At 38.0% G+C, this 15,708-nt stretch overlaps 1 protein-coding gene across 1 annotated transcript; it reads right to left on the bottom strand.

Annotated features, from left to right (window-relative positions):
* Positions 1 to 3,599: 3,599 nt before the first annotated feature.
* On the bottom strand, positions 3,600 to 15,654 carry six4a (SIX homeobox 4a). The gene is made up of 3 exons (XM_073833874.1): positions 14,220 to 15,654; positions 6,947 to 7,563; positions 3,600 to 6,830 (listed from the first exon to the last, which is right to left on the bottom strand). Exons 1-3 carry the CDS (start codon positions 15,005 to 15,007, stop codon positions 6,352 to 6,354), a joined length of 1,884 nt encoding a protein of 627 aa, XP_073689975.1. The 5' UTR covers positions 15,008 to 15,654; the 3' UTR covers positions 3,600 to 6,351.
* Between the last annotated feature and the right edge of the window lie 54 nt (positions 15,655 to 15,708).

The raw sequence follows: 15,708 nt of genomic DNA, 5'->3' as shown, positions 1-15,708 counted from the left end.
AAGTCCCCCTCCTTTCAAACCCCCAAAGGTGAGAGGTCATAGTTTTTAATAAGGCTCAGTTTGAGAGGTTCATATTTTTTATTACTGCTTCTTATTGTTGCTCAGTGTGAGGTATGTTTGAGTGGTTTCGATCATCTTCACGTTTTTATTTGGACGTTGTTAATGACAAAATATGACATGAACCATTGCACGGGATCAGAATTAACACACATTATGAATGCTCGCTGACGCTCTCACAGCGTTCATTTTTTGAGTTGGTGTTATCTGATACCTGGCCATCTCTCATAGCAACAGGGTCACCTAGGCTGTTTGGGAACAGGTGACAATGAATTCTCCTGTTTCCTTTCCTATTACAATCTGTTCCAATTATCTCTCTGGTTCTTTTGTCCTCTCCTGTTTTCCTACTCTGTAAAGGAGTAATGAACTTCAATGTTGAAAGACTCCCAGCAATATTGCTGAGATGATGGTATATTCAGATTTGTTTGGCATCCAAACTAGTTCTCTCAGCTAAATTTCTGAGAAAAGCCTTGGAATCTGAAATTGCTTGGCTGGTTAGCTTGAGTTTTTGTGGTCTTAGAATAGGACTAGTTCACCCAGAAATGAAAATTTGCTGAAAATACTCACCCTCAGGCCATCCAAGATGTAGATTGAGTTTGTTTCTTCATCAGAACAGGTTTGCAGAAATGTAGCATGACATCACTCGCTCAGCAATGGATCCTCTGCTGTGAATGGATGCCATCAGTTTGACAGTCCAAAAAGTAAAAAGTTGCATGTGTGTCATAATAAATCCATCATTTTCAAATACAAACCGTTGCTTCCAGCTGAAATGTGACTCTGGACCACAAAACCAGTCTTAAGTAGCACGGGTATATTTGTAGCAATAGGCAAAAATACATTGTATGGGTCCAAATTACATATTTTTTCTTTGATGTCAAAATAATTATGCAAATCATTAAGGATATTAAGTAAAGATAATGTTCCTTGAGGTTTTTTATGCATCCTCAGATTCCAGATTTTCAAATTGTTGTATCTTAGCCAAATATCGTCCCATCCTAACAAACAATACATCAATTGAAAGCTTATTAATATATAACAGAACACCCTTTATAATAAGCTTATTTAAACCTCAATTTAAAAAATAGACCCTTATGAATGGTTTTGTGGTCCAGGGTCACAAATGAAATAATCCATAGTGAAAAAGCCATCTTGTCTGAATCAGGGGAGAAATATGCAGCACAAGCACCCTTTGAAAACAGTTCAAAACTGTTTTAGGAATATTTTGGTGGATTTTCATGTGAGAGGACAACAGGGGGTGGACTTATTAACAGGAAGAAGTGTTATTATGGATTATGGACTAGTATGTTAACTAGAAGCAATGATTTAACAATTTAACAATGGCTTCTTTCATGAAGGGTTTGAATTGTTGTGATGTTTTCATCAGCTGTTTGAACTCTTGTTCTGACTGCACCCATTCGCTGCAGAAGATCCATTGGTGAGCAAGTGATAAAATGCTAATGCAAATCTGTTTCGATGAAGAAACAAACTCATCTACATTTAGGATGACCTGAGGGTAAGCACATTTTCAGGAAACTTATATTTTTGGGTGAGCTCATGTCGTTCCAAATCCGGAACACATTCGTTCATCTTCGGAACACAAATTAAGATATTTTGGATGAAATCCGAGAGCTCTCTGACCCTCCATAGACAGCAAGGCTCCTATCTAGCACGGTCAAGGCGTTGTGATACTCTTCATAATGGTGCTAGGCTAACGCGGAGGAGAAGAGTTGCTAAATAAAGTCGTTATATTTGTTTTCTTTGAGCACAAAAAGTATTGAATCTTCATAAAATTACGGTTGAACCACTGATGTATCATGGACCATTTACTACGTTTTTGTGCCCGTGGTCGGACCTTGCTAGGGTTACCACTTTTAATACAAAAAAATAAGGGACGCATACTGTTTGGAGAGGGGGGGGGGGTCTCACACTCATCCAGGGCATCCCAAAAATAGTATTTTTTTTGGCATTTTGATTACAATTTGTTTAACCAAAATTTTATACCATAAAGTGTAGCAAATCCTTTGTTAATTTGTGGTTACCATAGTTTAACTATAGTAACCATGGTTTTTTAGTGAAAACATGGTTAATTTTTGTAAGGGCCATATTGTTGCTAGCCATAGCTCCCTCTAAAGTTGTTATAAAACAATGTGAATATTTGTCTGCTAAGTTCCAACTCTTTACAACAGTTATGCAATTTTGTTAATTTTCCAGCAAACTGACTGGTATTGATAATATTTGCAAGCAGTTTAATGCTTAACTAAGTAAACAAAGACAAAACTACAATAGTCTATTTACAAATGTATCTGACCTGTAAATGATGTCCTGAACAGGACAGTTTTGCCTCTCTGCTCCACCTGGGCGCTCTATTCCCGAGTCTTGCATTCTTTTGGAGGACGCGCGGATGGGCGGAGCGAGCGTGCACGAGGCGAATTGCATTGTCAGTCAAGACGAACGGATTACGATTTATTAAGAGTTTTATTATTGAATGGCGAATTTGGAAATTATCACTTTAGTACATTCGGCAGGCAACAGAAACAACAATATATATGAAAATAAAATATAATTTAAAAAAATGGCAGCTGGCCAAATTGGCTGCTAGGCCACCGGGAATTCTCCCGGTTCTCCCGATGGCCAGTCCGCCCCTGAAAGGAACCTTTTCTTGCGTTCAAGCTCTGAAACTTTAAGACGCGGGGGGTTACCTGGAGAAGCATCGTCTGCCATTTTTAGACTTGGCAGACTCTTAAAAGACCCGCCCTCTTCACTGGACAGTTAAAAAGACTAATCAAACTAACGATGACATCACTATTACCCAATCAAAAGTAGGAAAGGAGGCATCTTCATAAAATGCGTGTGGGATGATTTGCATGAGACGCTGCATTAAAAAAAATTCAATTTCATTCTCAAATACGGGACGATTCCGTATTTTAAGGGACGGGTGGCAACCCTGCTGTCTATGGAGGGTCAGAAAGCTCTCGAATTTCATCAAAAATAAATTAGTTTGTGTTCCGAAGATGAACGAATTTCTTGTAAGGACATGAGGGTGAGTAAGTAACAACAGTGTTTTAATTTTTTGAATGAACTATTGCTTTCCTGTAGCATTGCGTTTGAGATTTACACAATGTCTGTCAATGCCATCTGTAACAGTCATTTCCAAATCAGAGAGAATTTCTGTCTGTTTCTCTGTCTCCTTCTGGACCCCCCTAACAGGAGACGGCAGGGCCTCCAGAAATCGCCCTCCTGTTTATTTGAATTTAGGAGTCTGAGACAAGAGCAGCTCGCTAACAAGCTCCAGACCACCAGGCATGTGCAAACGATCACCGCTGATTTTCCAGCACCCGGCCTGGCCTTTCTGTATCAGGTCTCTGCTTCCCTTCCCCTCCCTGGCTACTTAAATCTTTTATTTGCATGTTTCCTGTCCGTCTGAATATTTAACATCCACTGTAGACATAACAAGAAAACGCAAACAAATCAATGTCGAAAGTTTACAAGATCTTTCAGTCATGAATGAAATCACTCAAATGAGGCTGTTTTTTCCAGTATAAATATTTAATGAATCACTTTTTGTGCTTCTTGTTTTTTTTTTTTTTTTAGAAAAATACATTATAACTTTAACATTTTTGTTCATGCTAAAATATTATTCACAAGGCTGTTTTGCTTTTTGCTCATACATTTACAGCTCGTTTCACACCTATATCCTTTTAATTTCTCATAATCCTGTAGGAGACTTCTTTATTTAGCATCTATGATTTCTAAAAATCACTTCTCATTCTCAGAATGGCTGCATAGCTTTTGTCATGGAGTTAAATACTGCAGATGTCAAACCAGCACCAATAATTTTAAAAACAAAAATGACAGGCAAACTGAAGACCAACCAAACGTTGAGCCTCAGAAAGCAAGGCACAAAGAACAAACTCAAAACCAAAAACTACTGTAACCAAAACACACACTCTTTCATATACAAACAGCTGACTCACATAGTGTTTTTTTTTTTCACATTTACAACTGTACTGACATGTCTGTTTAATATTTTTTCAGATGCTTTTAGGTTTAATGCACAGTATAAATTAAAATCTTGATTTTTCTTATTGCTTGTTATTGCTTTTTAGGTGATATTCAGGTTCTCATTGTATGCTTGCAAAGATGGTTAATCTCAAAACCTATTAAACTCCTTTAGGAAAACAATTGCTTTCACTATTTTGAATGACCTGAAGGTTTAAGTCACCAATATTTCTGTCTGAAAACAGTTTGCATTTAAAATGAAACAAGTAGTTCTAAGCATATTTTGTGCATAGATGAGTTGATTACCAACCATTCTGACTCATCCCTTAATTTGTATAAGCAAACATTGTGTATTTGTATTGATATCATTTGTATACAACGCATATTATTTGCTTATTATTAATGCCATTGGAAGCAAAGGCACAAAGTGCCTCAAAGATTGATTTTGTATTTTCAATCTGCATGTGAATAAAGTGTGTCTGTGCATGTGTGTTTCCACAGGGAGGTGACCTTTAAGGTTTGACTCAGATGACACTTGACCAGACGTCCACCTGTCTGCTAAACTCAACTCTTCATGGCAGAAACTAGCAGGTGACTCTCATAAAACACACATACGTCCACACTTCCCACTGTGAGAGGAAGAGAGAGAGGGAGCCACAGGGAGAAAATGAGAGCTGTCTAGTACCTATAGCGCAATTCATGTAAAGATTCATGTAAACACTTAAAATAGTATGAAATTATTGATGGAAGGGATATGGAGGAAATATTGAAAAAATATTATTCTTTTATACACTACCAGATTTTTTATGTTTTATGTTTTTCTTATGGCCTGCATTTATTTGATCCAAAATACAGCAATAGCAGTAATACTGTGAACTCTTTTTACTATTTAAAATAACTTCTTTCTATCTAAATATATTTTAAAATGTAATTTATTCTGATCAAAGCTACATTTTCAGCATTATTACTCCAGTCTTCAGTGTCATATGATCCTTCAGAAATAATTCTAATATGCTGATTTGCTGTTCAAGAAACATTTTTTATTATAATTATTACCCAATATTTAAAACAGTTGAGTACATTTTTTCAGGATTCTTTGATAAATAGAAAGATCAGCATTTATCTGAAATAAAAAGGTTTTGTTACATTATACACTATACCATTCAAAAGCCTGGAGTCATGGGATTTTTTTGTTTGGGAAAGAAATTACAGAAATTAATACTTTTATTTAGCAAGGGTGCTTTAAATTGATCAAAGTGATGATAAAACATTTATAATGTTATGATTTCTTATAATGTAAGATTTCTATTTCAGATAAATGCTGTTCTTGTGAACTTTCTATTCATCAAAGAAACCTGACAAATTCTAGTTAGCTAGTTAGTTAGTTTTTAACATAATAATAATAATAATAATAATAATAATAATAATAATAATAATACATTTTTTGAAAAGAAATTTAGAATATTAGAATGATTTCTGAAGGATCATGCGACTGGAGCATTGATGCTGAAAAGTTTTTAATTATATTTTAATAGTAAAAATATTTTTTTTAAATTGTACTGTTTTTGCTGTTCTTTTGATCAAATAAATGCAGGCTTTATCCGCAGAAGAGCCTTCTTTAAAAAAACATTAAAAATCTTACTGTTCAAAAACTTTTGACTGGTTATGTATACCAGGGGCTTCAAACTCCCAAATGAATATTCCCTTGTAAGGGAGCCCATTCCTAAAATATAAAGGCTGCTTTAGCCTATATGTTTATGTATAAAGACTTGTTATGTAGAAATATTATCTGGAAAATATAAAGTTTCTATTATGTTACTCTGCTCTGTTTCCTTGTTCTACCCATCAGTTAGAAAAGAAGTAGAGAAACAAAAAATAAAACAAAGAACAAAATAGCTGTACTTAATATCTGAATTTTAAGCCAGAATTCAATTTTATTTATTTATATTTATATATTTTTTTATTTAAAATTTTTCCATGGACCCCCAGCAAACTTTTGTGGACCTCAGTTTGAAACGCCTGTTATACACAACTACTAAAAATGATATCTGTGTGTGGAAATAGTGAGAAAAAGGGGGGAAAGAAAGAAAAACAAACACTTTCAAAATCTGTTCTCTCCAAATATGACTTTGCATAGATTCTCCAAACCAAACTGGAGTCAAACCAAGTGACAGATTTGCCAAAATAATTTAATACTTAAAAAAACAACAACATCAAAACATCCAAAGGCTGAAAACATAAAAAAAGGTCAATCAATAATTTTCTGTGATTTTCAGTAAAAGGTATTTTACCTCCTCAAAGGTCAGTCATTTCTTCCTCTATATGCACTGTTTTTAGTTTTGTCAGGTGTTTTTCCCCTTCCTCCTCCATTTCTCTCAGTTCGCCCTTCCCTCCCTCTGAAACCGTACATAGGAAGTCTCCATTTAGGTTTGAGGTCATCTGGCCATCATGACCTCTGAACTCACCGGTAAGGTCCGTTTGGGCGAGTAAGGGTCCACTCACTGTGAGAGTGGTGTAGTCTTGTTGGGTAGTTGTCATGGTTGTGTTAAGTGAGGTGGGAGAGCTGTGGGTGGGGTCAGGACTGTAACCCAGGTGGTAAAGGTACCCACCAGGAGTCTCCAAAGGTTCCTTCTTCACAGCAGACAGTGTATGTACACTACCCAGGCCATAGAGTGCTGTGCTGGGCTCAAGAGAGGTCAACTGCAACCGGTCCTGTTCCTCCACCTGGTTGTGGCACAGAGAGACGGGAGCAGGAGAACTGCCATCAACAACACCTGACAGATGACAGAAAGAGGAATGAGAAATGACAGAAGATACAGTTCATATTCAATTATTATTTGGTTCATTGGCCAATGACCACACCAAAAAATCTATCTTAGATGAGACTTACCTTGTGTGACTGATGAGGGTGAAGAAGATGATGAAAGTTGCAAGGAAGGAAGTACCACCTTGTTGCTTAGCAGTGAGGTCCCATTGCCTTCAGAAACTAAGCTGTAACTTCCGAGCTGCAAGCTGTCGGATGGAGTCACCGTGAATGCCGAGCTAATGGATGTGGTCTGGTCCTGGACCGACACGTCCTGTCTCACATCCTCTGCTTTCACCTCTATGTCCGTCCCATTCACAGTGCAGTGAAACGAGGGGTACGACATTGTGGCTTTATCCTGTCCTGCACCATCGTCTGACCTGCAAGCCAGGGACTGGAGTCCCAAGTTCATGCCACTGAAGAGAACATGTCCCGTGGAGGAAAGGAACGAAGTGGTGCCGTTGTGGAAAACAGAGGTGGGAGTGTTGACTGAGACTCCGTTAAAGATGACAGACGCTGGCGAGACAGAGTTCCTGCTGTCTCCAACTTGCTGGACGATGACCCCGGCCTCCAGAGCTCCAGAGCAGAGAGGCACAACTGTATTACCCACTGTCCCATCAGCGCAGGTAGACATCGGACATGGGGACAGAGACTCCTGACCTTTACTGCTCTCATCCTCCGTACTGTGATTTCCATCTGACTCACTGAGAGAGAGTAAAAGACAGAGAAACGAGGGACAGTGAGTCATGTTGAGGGACATGTTTTGTCTCCATCTCTACACTTTATTATAACAGATTTATGTTCTGGATTATTATACTATATATTTATTCTTGAATTGCTATTATATTCTATCCACCTTATTTATTAGCCGTTATAGAGGGATTTCACAACATAAACAATGCAACTTGCATATTTTGTTGATTATTGCTGCTGAAAATGGTCAATTATTGTCATATTTGAGGCTGTACTAATCGGTCAGACCAGGAAAAACATTTGGAGGACTATAGACTGTCAAAAGTTATAACAAATCAAGAAGAAGAGTGCAAAAAACAGTCTGAGGAACAAAAGGTATTTGTGGTTGGCCAAACTGAACCAGGATTTACAGTGCAAAAATCTTGACAACATTTGTGTTTGTTCTTATCATTTTCAGTCAGGTAGGTGAAATATTAGGCTAATATCTTAATTAATACTGCTTGTATGTATCTTTACTTCCTATTAACTTTAGTTAGTCAAAATATTGTGCCCTTTCCTAATTAATAAGTCATTCACTATATGATTTAGCAGCTTCCACACGTTTTTTAGTGGTTTAGACAGCATAAATTAGCAGAACAACTTATTCAGTAGTACAGTATCTGTGCAATCCATGCTGTTGTTTACATCTAAGTATCACCAATATGGCCGTGCATCCGGTGACTTTAACCATTAAAACATCGAGAGAGAGTCTAGTTTCAAACTACACTCTAATAAAATGCTGGGTTCAGCTTTCTGGGTTATTTTATTGAGTTGTTTTTAACATTTTTATCCAGGTGCTGCTAGTTTTTCTGCACTCTAAAAAATGCTGGGTTAATTTTTTTAACCCAGATGCTGGGTTCAGCTGGTTGGGTCATTTTATTGGGTTATTTTAAATATGTTGAGTTACAGTCAGAGCATGGCCTTTTTGCGTCCTCTGCAGGAAAGACCGTTTCTCAGCACTGCCGATTTGATGCACTTATTCAGTGAAATTAAGGTTTGTACACATTTTATTACATTTATAATGTCCTTACTGTGCTGTAAATTATATTATTTTATATACAAGGTCAAAGACGAGCCTTATATTATGCCTGCATAATATAAATTGATTTAATTTGTTATTATACTAAAACTAATTTATTTGATGTTAAAATATGTTCTCTAGGCTCAGTACTTCGTTTGTTTATGGGCAGGTTATGGAATCAGTCATGGCATCTTTCAGCTATAGTGAAACGTGAGGCGGCGGTCTGAGGTTCATAGTTCCCACAGCGAACAGCTGCCCATTGCCAGCTTAGATTTTGGCGACATACCGGCACGAGAATTATATATATATTAGAGGTGGGCATAGATTAATTTTTTTAATCTAGATTAATCTAGATTAATTTTGGAATTAATCTAGATTAATCTAGATTAAAATGGCTAATTTGAATTCTGCTGAAGGCATTCAGAATATGTGTGCTAACCAAATAATGACTAAAAGTAAGTCTTTGAGAACGGGTTTCTCAAGCCAGGTGGCGCATTAGACCAGGGGCCCATCTCCTGTTTCCAAAATGCATCACAAACTGCTTGACAATTGCATTTACAACACAATTAACTATACAAACTTGTGTAACCAACTATTCCCACACTGCATGTAGCCTACTTCTGAGTAAAAGGCTGTGCGACGTGCGCGTTGCAGATTAATACACAGATGCGCAAGGACATGGATATTAGTGGTGCAACGGATCACAAAACTCACGATTCGGATCACATCATGGATTTGGAGTCACAGATCGGATCATTTTTCGGATCAGCAAAAAAACAAACAAAACAAAACAAAACAGTTTGTTTTTTACTAATTACTGAATGCTTACTTTAAGTAGGCTACTTCTAATCCACAGCAAACACTACTAGCTGAACTAATAAAGTCAGTAACAAAACAAGAACAATTACACAAATATCAAGTGTAAATGAATACAACATAAAGTTACTAATAAAATCAATAACCCTAGAATTCAGGTGCGGAAATTTAATAATTAATTGTAAAATAACTATTGCTTCTCACTGCAGGTATTTATAGGATGCTGTCTCTTTAAGGCATAATGCACGTACCGACTACTGGCACGCATCTCTTTCTCAGCTGTTTCGGTTCACTGAAGACATAACCGACTGTGTTTACCAGAACACCAAAACGGGTATTAAGATATGACTTTGTATGTGTGTTTCCGTTCAAAAAGAAGTTAAAGAGAAATCAATCTGTGTGAATCGCGCCTCTCTCTCTCTCTCTCTCTCTCTCTCTCTCTCTCTCTCTCTCTGCCTCTGTCTCTCTCTTTCGGTGCTCGTGCTCTCTTCAGGTGTGTGCGTCGGCGTGCGTGTTCCCTTTTTAAATTGTTTGAATTGGTAAATTGGCAAGACAAAACATGTGCCAATTATAAACTTTTACTCTATGATGGTTAAATTTAACAGTTAATCCGCGAATAACATGCGTGCCGAACCAGTTTGGTCTGTACGGATCACGGATCATCATACACTCAATTCTGCTAGGTAGACATCCGCGCTAAACTATCAAGGTGAAGGTCATCACAGCTTACGTAGTTTAGACCCAGCTCCCAACCCAACTTTGAGAATAGATTAACGGCGATATTTTTTTTATCGCCCGATAAGAGTCTCGCGTTAACGCAGCACGTTAACGCCGATAACGGCCCACCTCTAATATATATATATATATATATATATATATATATATATATATATATATATATATATATATATATATTTCTAATTGTTGAATTTCAAAAATGTTTGTTAAATGTAGGGCTGCACGATATATCGAATCGTTATAACGGTATAACGGTATAAACGATATTAGTATCGCAGAGAGTTGCGATAAATGACATTTAATTGGTTTCATTTCTTTACAAAACTTTTCACTGACTGCTGTGAGCTGATGCAGTGACAGGTTCGCTGCTCTCTCCAACATTACAACCATTTAAACTTAATATTTATAATATTACCTTTAATGAAGATGTGAGATATTAGCCGTCAATCACTCCCTGTCATGGACACTGCGCTCCGCTCAACTAGAAACCGGCCGGTTTTTTTTTTTTTTTTTTTTTTTTCTCTCAACTAATCTCTGTTTCGGATCTGCACAAACTGCATTGCAATTAGGGGTGTGTGATATGACAATTTTTTTTTTTTGTGGACAGTTATAAGGTCTCCACAATCGGCTTTTGAAGAAATATACTATATTTCGTCTTACAGCGTGCACATTCTGTTTATTCTGGCGCCTCAGTCTCAAAATAGGCTACTGTACAACGCTGCATACATTCACATCAAATGATAACTCAGCGGCAGAGTTCCACTCACGCAGGGGTGTAATTTCCACTGGGGACACGCTTTTCAAAATCCCGTTTGTGTGCTCCCACTTTCAAATGGTTTTGTTAAAGTAATCTCTTGTATTGTAGAATGGACGCTCTGCGCTGCTGAGAGTTTCGCGCTGTCGTTAAAACGAAACCAAAAGTAAAACGCACACGCATTCAAATATAATTTTAATATCCCCTGTTTAGAGAGTGACTCCCCAATGTGCGAAAATTAGGCTACATAAAATATCTAGGCTGTTATTAATATGTGGGCTATATTAAGATTTGTAGTTGTCTATAACTCTGTATCATGCTTGAAAAAATCGGTCTCTATTTGCACTTTGAATATTGAAAGAGTAGCCTACTTTGATTATGGCATTTATTGCCTGCACATTAAAAATATTAATAAAGGCTTTCAGAATCAGCCCATTTTCTTGTAAAACATCAGCAATCAGAATCGGCCATGAAGAATCAAGATCGGTGCATTACTAAAAAGAAATTGGGTGCTCTTCATGTGTTTTTTTTTTTTTTTTTTTTTTTGTGATGCTCCTAACATTTTGAAGTTTAATAGTAAACTTTTTGTTTAATAGTATTTTTTTTATTATTTAATTTGTTTATTAATATTTATTTTTATAAAAAAAAAAAAACAGGCAAGGCAAGGAAATATTTTTTTTAAAAGATGATCTTGAGTGTATGTTACTTGTAAATAAAAAGTAATGTTTGAAAACAATTCATTTTGTGTTTGCAGGTCTATGGTAACAGCAAACCAGAAATCGGAATATCTGCTGAGGTTTTAAGTCATTCATAGTGTTTTAAAGTCTAAGTGTTTGCAACTTACTTGACATAGTTTTTTTTAGCCTGAATTAGATATAATTCGGATGACAGACAAATATCTATTACCTGTTTATTTTTGTATGATCATTACGTATATAAATGATTTTAAAACATAGATTAATAATAATAATAATAATTAAAAAAGGCATTTCTCTAGGGAAATGTTATATCGCAAGAAATATCGTTATCGCAATATTCAACAACAATATCGCATATGGCATGTTTTCCAATATCGTGCAGCCCTATTTAAATGTACGTAATATTGAAAAATGTTCATATTTTGATTATTGCCGCTGCCTCTATAATTCTGTGATTTTTAATTTCCAGCCCATTTTAAGCAAACAATATAACAATATTTAAATAATAGTTGACCTAAATAAAACAACCCAGCATGTTGGGTAAAAACATTTAACCCAACCATCTAACCCAGCATGTTCTGTCCAATATTTACCCAGCACTGGGTTGCCAAATAACCCAAGTTGGGTTGTTTTTAACCCTGCATTTTTTGAGTGTATAGGACTGTTTGAACAAGACCAAATCATAAATGTACATAAAAATGCATATTTGCAACTTGTACATCTGTGCTCACTGTAAACTCATTTAGTATTTCTAAACTGTCTTTAAGAGATCAAATCCAGGTGTCCATATTTACTTCAAACAGAATAGTCTAGATATCCATCAATATCTATAAATATAAGACTATTTACATTTTATTGCATAATGGAATTACTATTTTTGACTCTGCTATTGATACTCTTGGCAATATTATTTGCTTAACACTCGTACCAATGAAGTACTCTAAAAGAGAGAGGGGATTATTGAATTAATACTTTTCCCTCTCTGCGTAGACGCGGATTGAGGCAGCTGCAGGATGATATAGACGGGAGCGCTCACAGACAAATGGAGAGGTGAGTATCCACTTCACACCCCGGGACACAGCCTCTCTTTTACGCACGCACGCACACCATTTGGCACAATAAGTCCTATGGCGACACAACCCCGCGAACACAGCATGACTTCACAAATGGTCAGTTTTATTTCCACAGTGCCCTTCGCCGCCAAACGGGGATGGGCTGCCAGTGACGAAAGGTTAAATTTAGCTGATATTTTAAAGTAATATTTTAAAATACAGCGCGATGTATCCACTGACGATATTTCACAGTGCCTTCAGCTGTTCAAACATAAATTCGTTTTAGTTGAGAGAGAAGGGCGCGTTTAGTGAATGACCGCAGCAGCTGTCTCTTAGCTGACTGCGACAGGACTTCCACAACTGTCATGTGTTGCGTTTCACAGCCAGCCAAAAGAGTTTGCCATTTAATTTTTCAGTGATAACGTCAGTGTTTGGGAGATTAAACACAGGACGCATTATGAGTTTTGGCCGCGTCTACCACTGCGTTCTGTTCTCTTCCTTAGTTTTCCGTGTAAAACACATTTCAGGAATGTAATTATTATCTTACTGTTTAATTTTAAAATCATATAGGCTAGCCTGCATTTTCAAACAATGATGATGTATTAAACATTATGAACTTTAATAATAAAGTTCCTGGCTGAAGCTCTGAATAGGGTCTTGAGTCTATAAAAGTTAAAAAAGCCAGACATGGCCTATTAACATTATCGCATGTGGCATTACAGAAAAGCACAGGATGTCCTCTATAAAAACAAACGCATGCATGTTCTAATATTAGCAAAAACACATTGCCAAAGATGAATTGCTATAAGAACTAAAACTTTTGTTGAGATATTATGGAATGTAGCTGTAAATTTTAAAAGTGCCTTCTTTACGGGAGTGGTAAAATACATGAATTGATGACAAGAACATTCCTGATTAAGATGCTTCAAGCAACGTGTGACATCAGCTCTCTGTGAATGGAAAAAATGTACGTATGTGTTTGAGGGAGGTCACTTCCACCAGGTGCGCTGGAGCTTTGTTCACAAAGAGAAAAACATTAAAGTGAATCCTGTATTACCAGTGCTTGTGGGTATATGTGTGTGTTAAAATAGAGTGCTGAAGAGGAGGTTTTCCTATCCCCTCTGGCTAAAAAGAAAAGTAAATAGTTCAGAGTGATTTATGTGGTGGGGCGATCCTTACTCGTCAATGGATCCTGAGTAGCTACTCACTCAAAAATAAACACACACATACACGAGGTGGTGACTCACGCCATACATTTTACGCACACGTTTGGATGTCCTTTAGAAGCTGCCTTTTAAAATTTCGATCAAAGCATGATTCTCTCTGTAATTTAAGATCATTTAAGTAAATTAAAGATGAGTCTAAATGTATAAAGACTGGTAACAGCCTACAAGTTGTAACAACGCACAAGCAGACAAGAACATAACTTTTTTAAGCTTTAAAATGCCAAGATCTCAATAAATCAATTTAAACTCTTGACAAACATCTTTACTTTTTTCATTCATTCATTTAAAAAAGTTTGCGTTTGTGGGTTTCTAGTATTTCTCACCTTTTGCACTGCGCCTCTGATGGGTTTCTGTCTCTCTGCCTTCTGTTTTTGAACCAGTTGCTGACCTGTGTAAGGGACAGTCCTGTGATCTTGGCCAGATTCCTCTTCTCGGCCGGGGACGGGTACCGGTTCTGCTTATAGAGGTCCTTCAGAGCATTCCTGGAGCGCTCTTTGAAGCAGTACACCGTCTCCTCTCCATCCCAGATGGTCCGGGGCAGGGGAAACTTCCGTCGCAGGCGATATTTATCCACTGCGCCCAGCGGTCTACCGCGGGCCTTCTCCGCCTCCGTGTACCGGGCTTTGTACCATAAGTCCTGCAGGGCAGAGTGGCACGAGGGGCTGAAGCTGTGGCTCTCCAAGATGCTGTAAAGCTCCTGGTAGCGCGCCTGGTGGAAGGCCACCAGCGCCTGTGCGCGGAGGATACTCTCGTTACCGCGCAGCAAGTCGCTCTGCGGGAGAGACCACAGAAACCGGGCGAGTCGATCCACGTTGCCCCCCTGCTGAAGCGCCTCGCAAACACACGCAACCTGCTCCGGGGAAAAAGCCAAAGAGGTCGCAGTGGCAGCGGGCGAAGTGTGCGCCGACAAAGAGTCCATAGTGGGCATCTTGCGCTCCGGCGGAGAGGTCTGCTGCTGCCCGACGAGCATCCCGGTGGCCACCGGAGTGTCCAGAGCCAGGAGTTTGACGTGCCCCCGACTGTCCGCGGAGCTCTCGAGAGGCTCCGTGCACTTCACATTTTCCTTTTTGATCTCGACTGCCACTGTCACTTCACTAGAGGAAATAGACATTGTTTTTATTCTTCACCTCAGATTCCTTTAGTCCGTCACCCCGCCTCGTTTCTGCCCAAAGCTGATCAGGTTACCCGTGCGCCATGCGAGTGATATCGGGTGTCTTTGTAAGTGGATAGCTTTCCCCTTTCGCTCCAAGCAGCGTGACTTTTCAGCCCGATAGTTTGAGGGGGATACACATGATTGGCTACACGAAATTTCGAAAGGGGCGGGGCGAGCGCAGCTTCAACGCGAACGCATTGAAATGAAGCTGTCACTCAGCCGTGACGCGCTCCGGCAGGCTCACCTGCGCTATAGGTGAGATCTCGTTCGAGGCTTTTGTGTGCTGCCGTGTGTTTACTTTGAGCTTAACAGACTCAGACTGTTCATACAACAGACACTTCAAACGACAGACATTTACAAAACGACAAGCCCTACCCCTTAGTTCATTTGTTCACTCCGTTTGAAAGGTTCTTGGTCTAACTTGGTCTTATATTATTTTAGACTTAAAAATGGTAAAAACTTAGTTTCGACAATTATTGTTATATAATACAACCAAATGGATATTTATTTATCTGTTTATTTATAAAAAGGGCAAGGTAAAAATGAAAAGAGAGAAAGAAAAATCCATCTAAAAAAATCTATCCATCCATCCATACCATACATGATAAAAAGAAAAGAGAAAAGAAAATGGGAAAATAGAATCTATCTATCTATCTATC

The sequence above is a fragment of the Garra rufa genome, chromosome 2 (assembly GCF_049309525.1).
Source record: "Garra rufa chromosome 2, GarRuf1.0, whole genome shotgun sequence".
NCBI lineage: Eukaryota > Metazoa > Chordata > Actinopteri > Cypriniformes > Cyprinidae > Garra > Garra rufa.
This window is presented reverse-complemented; position numbering and strand designations above follow the sequence as displayed.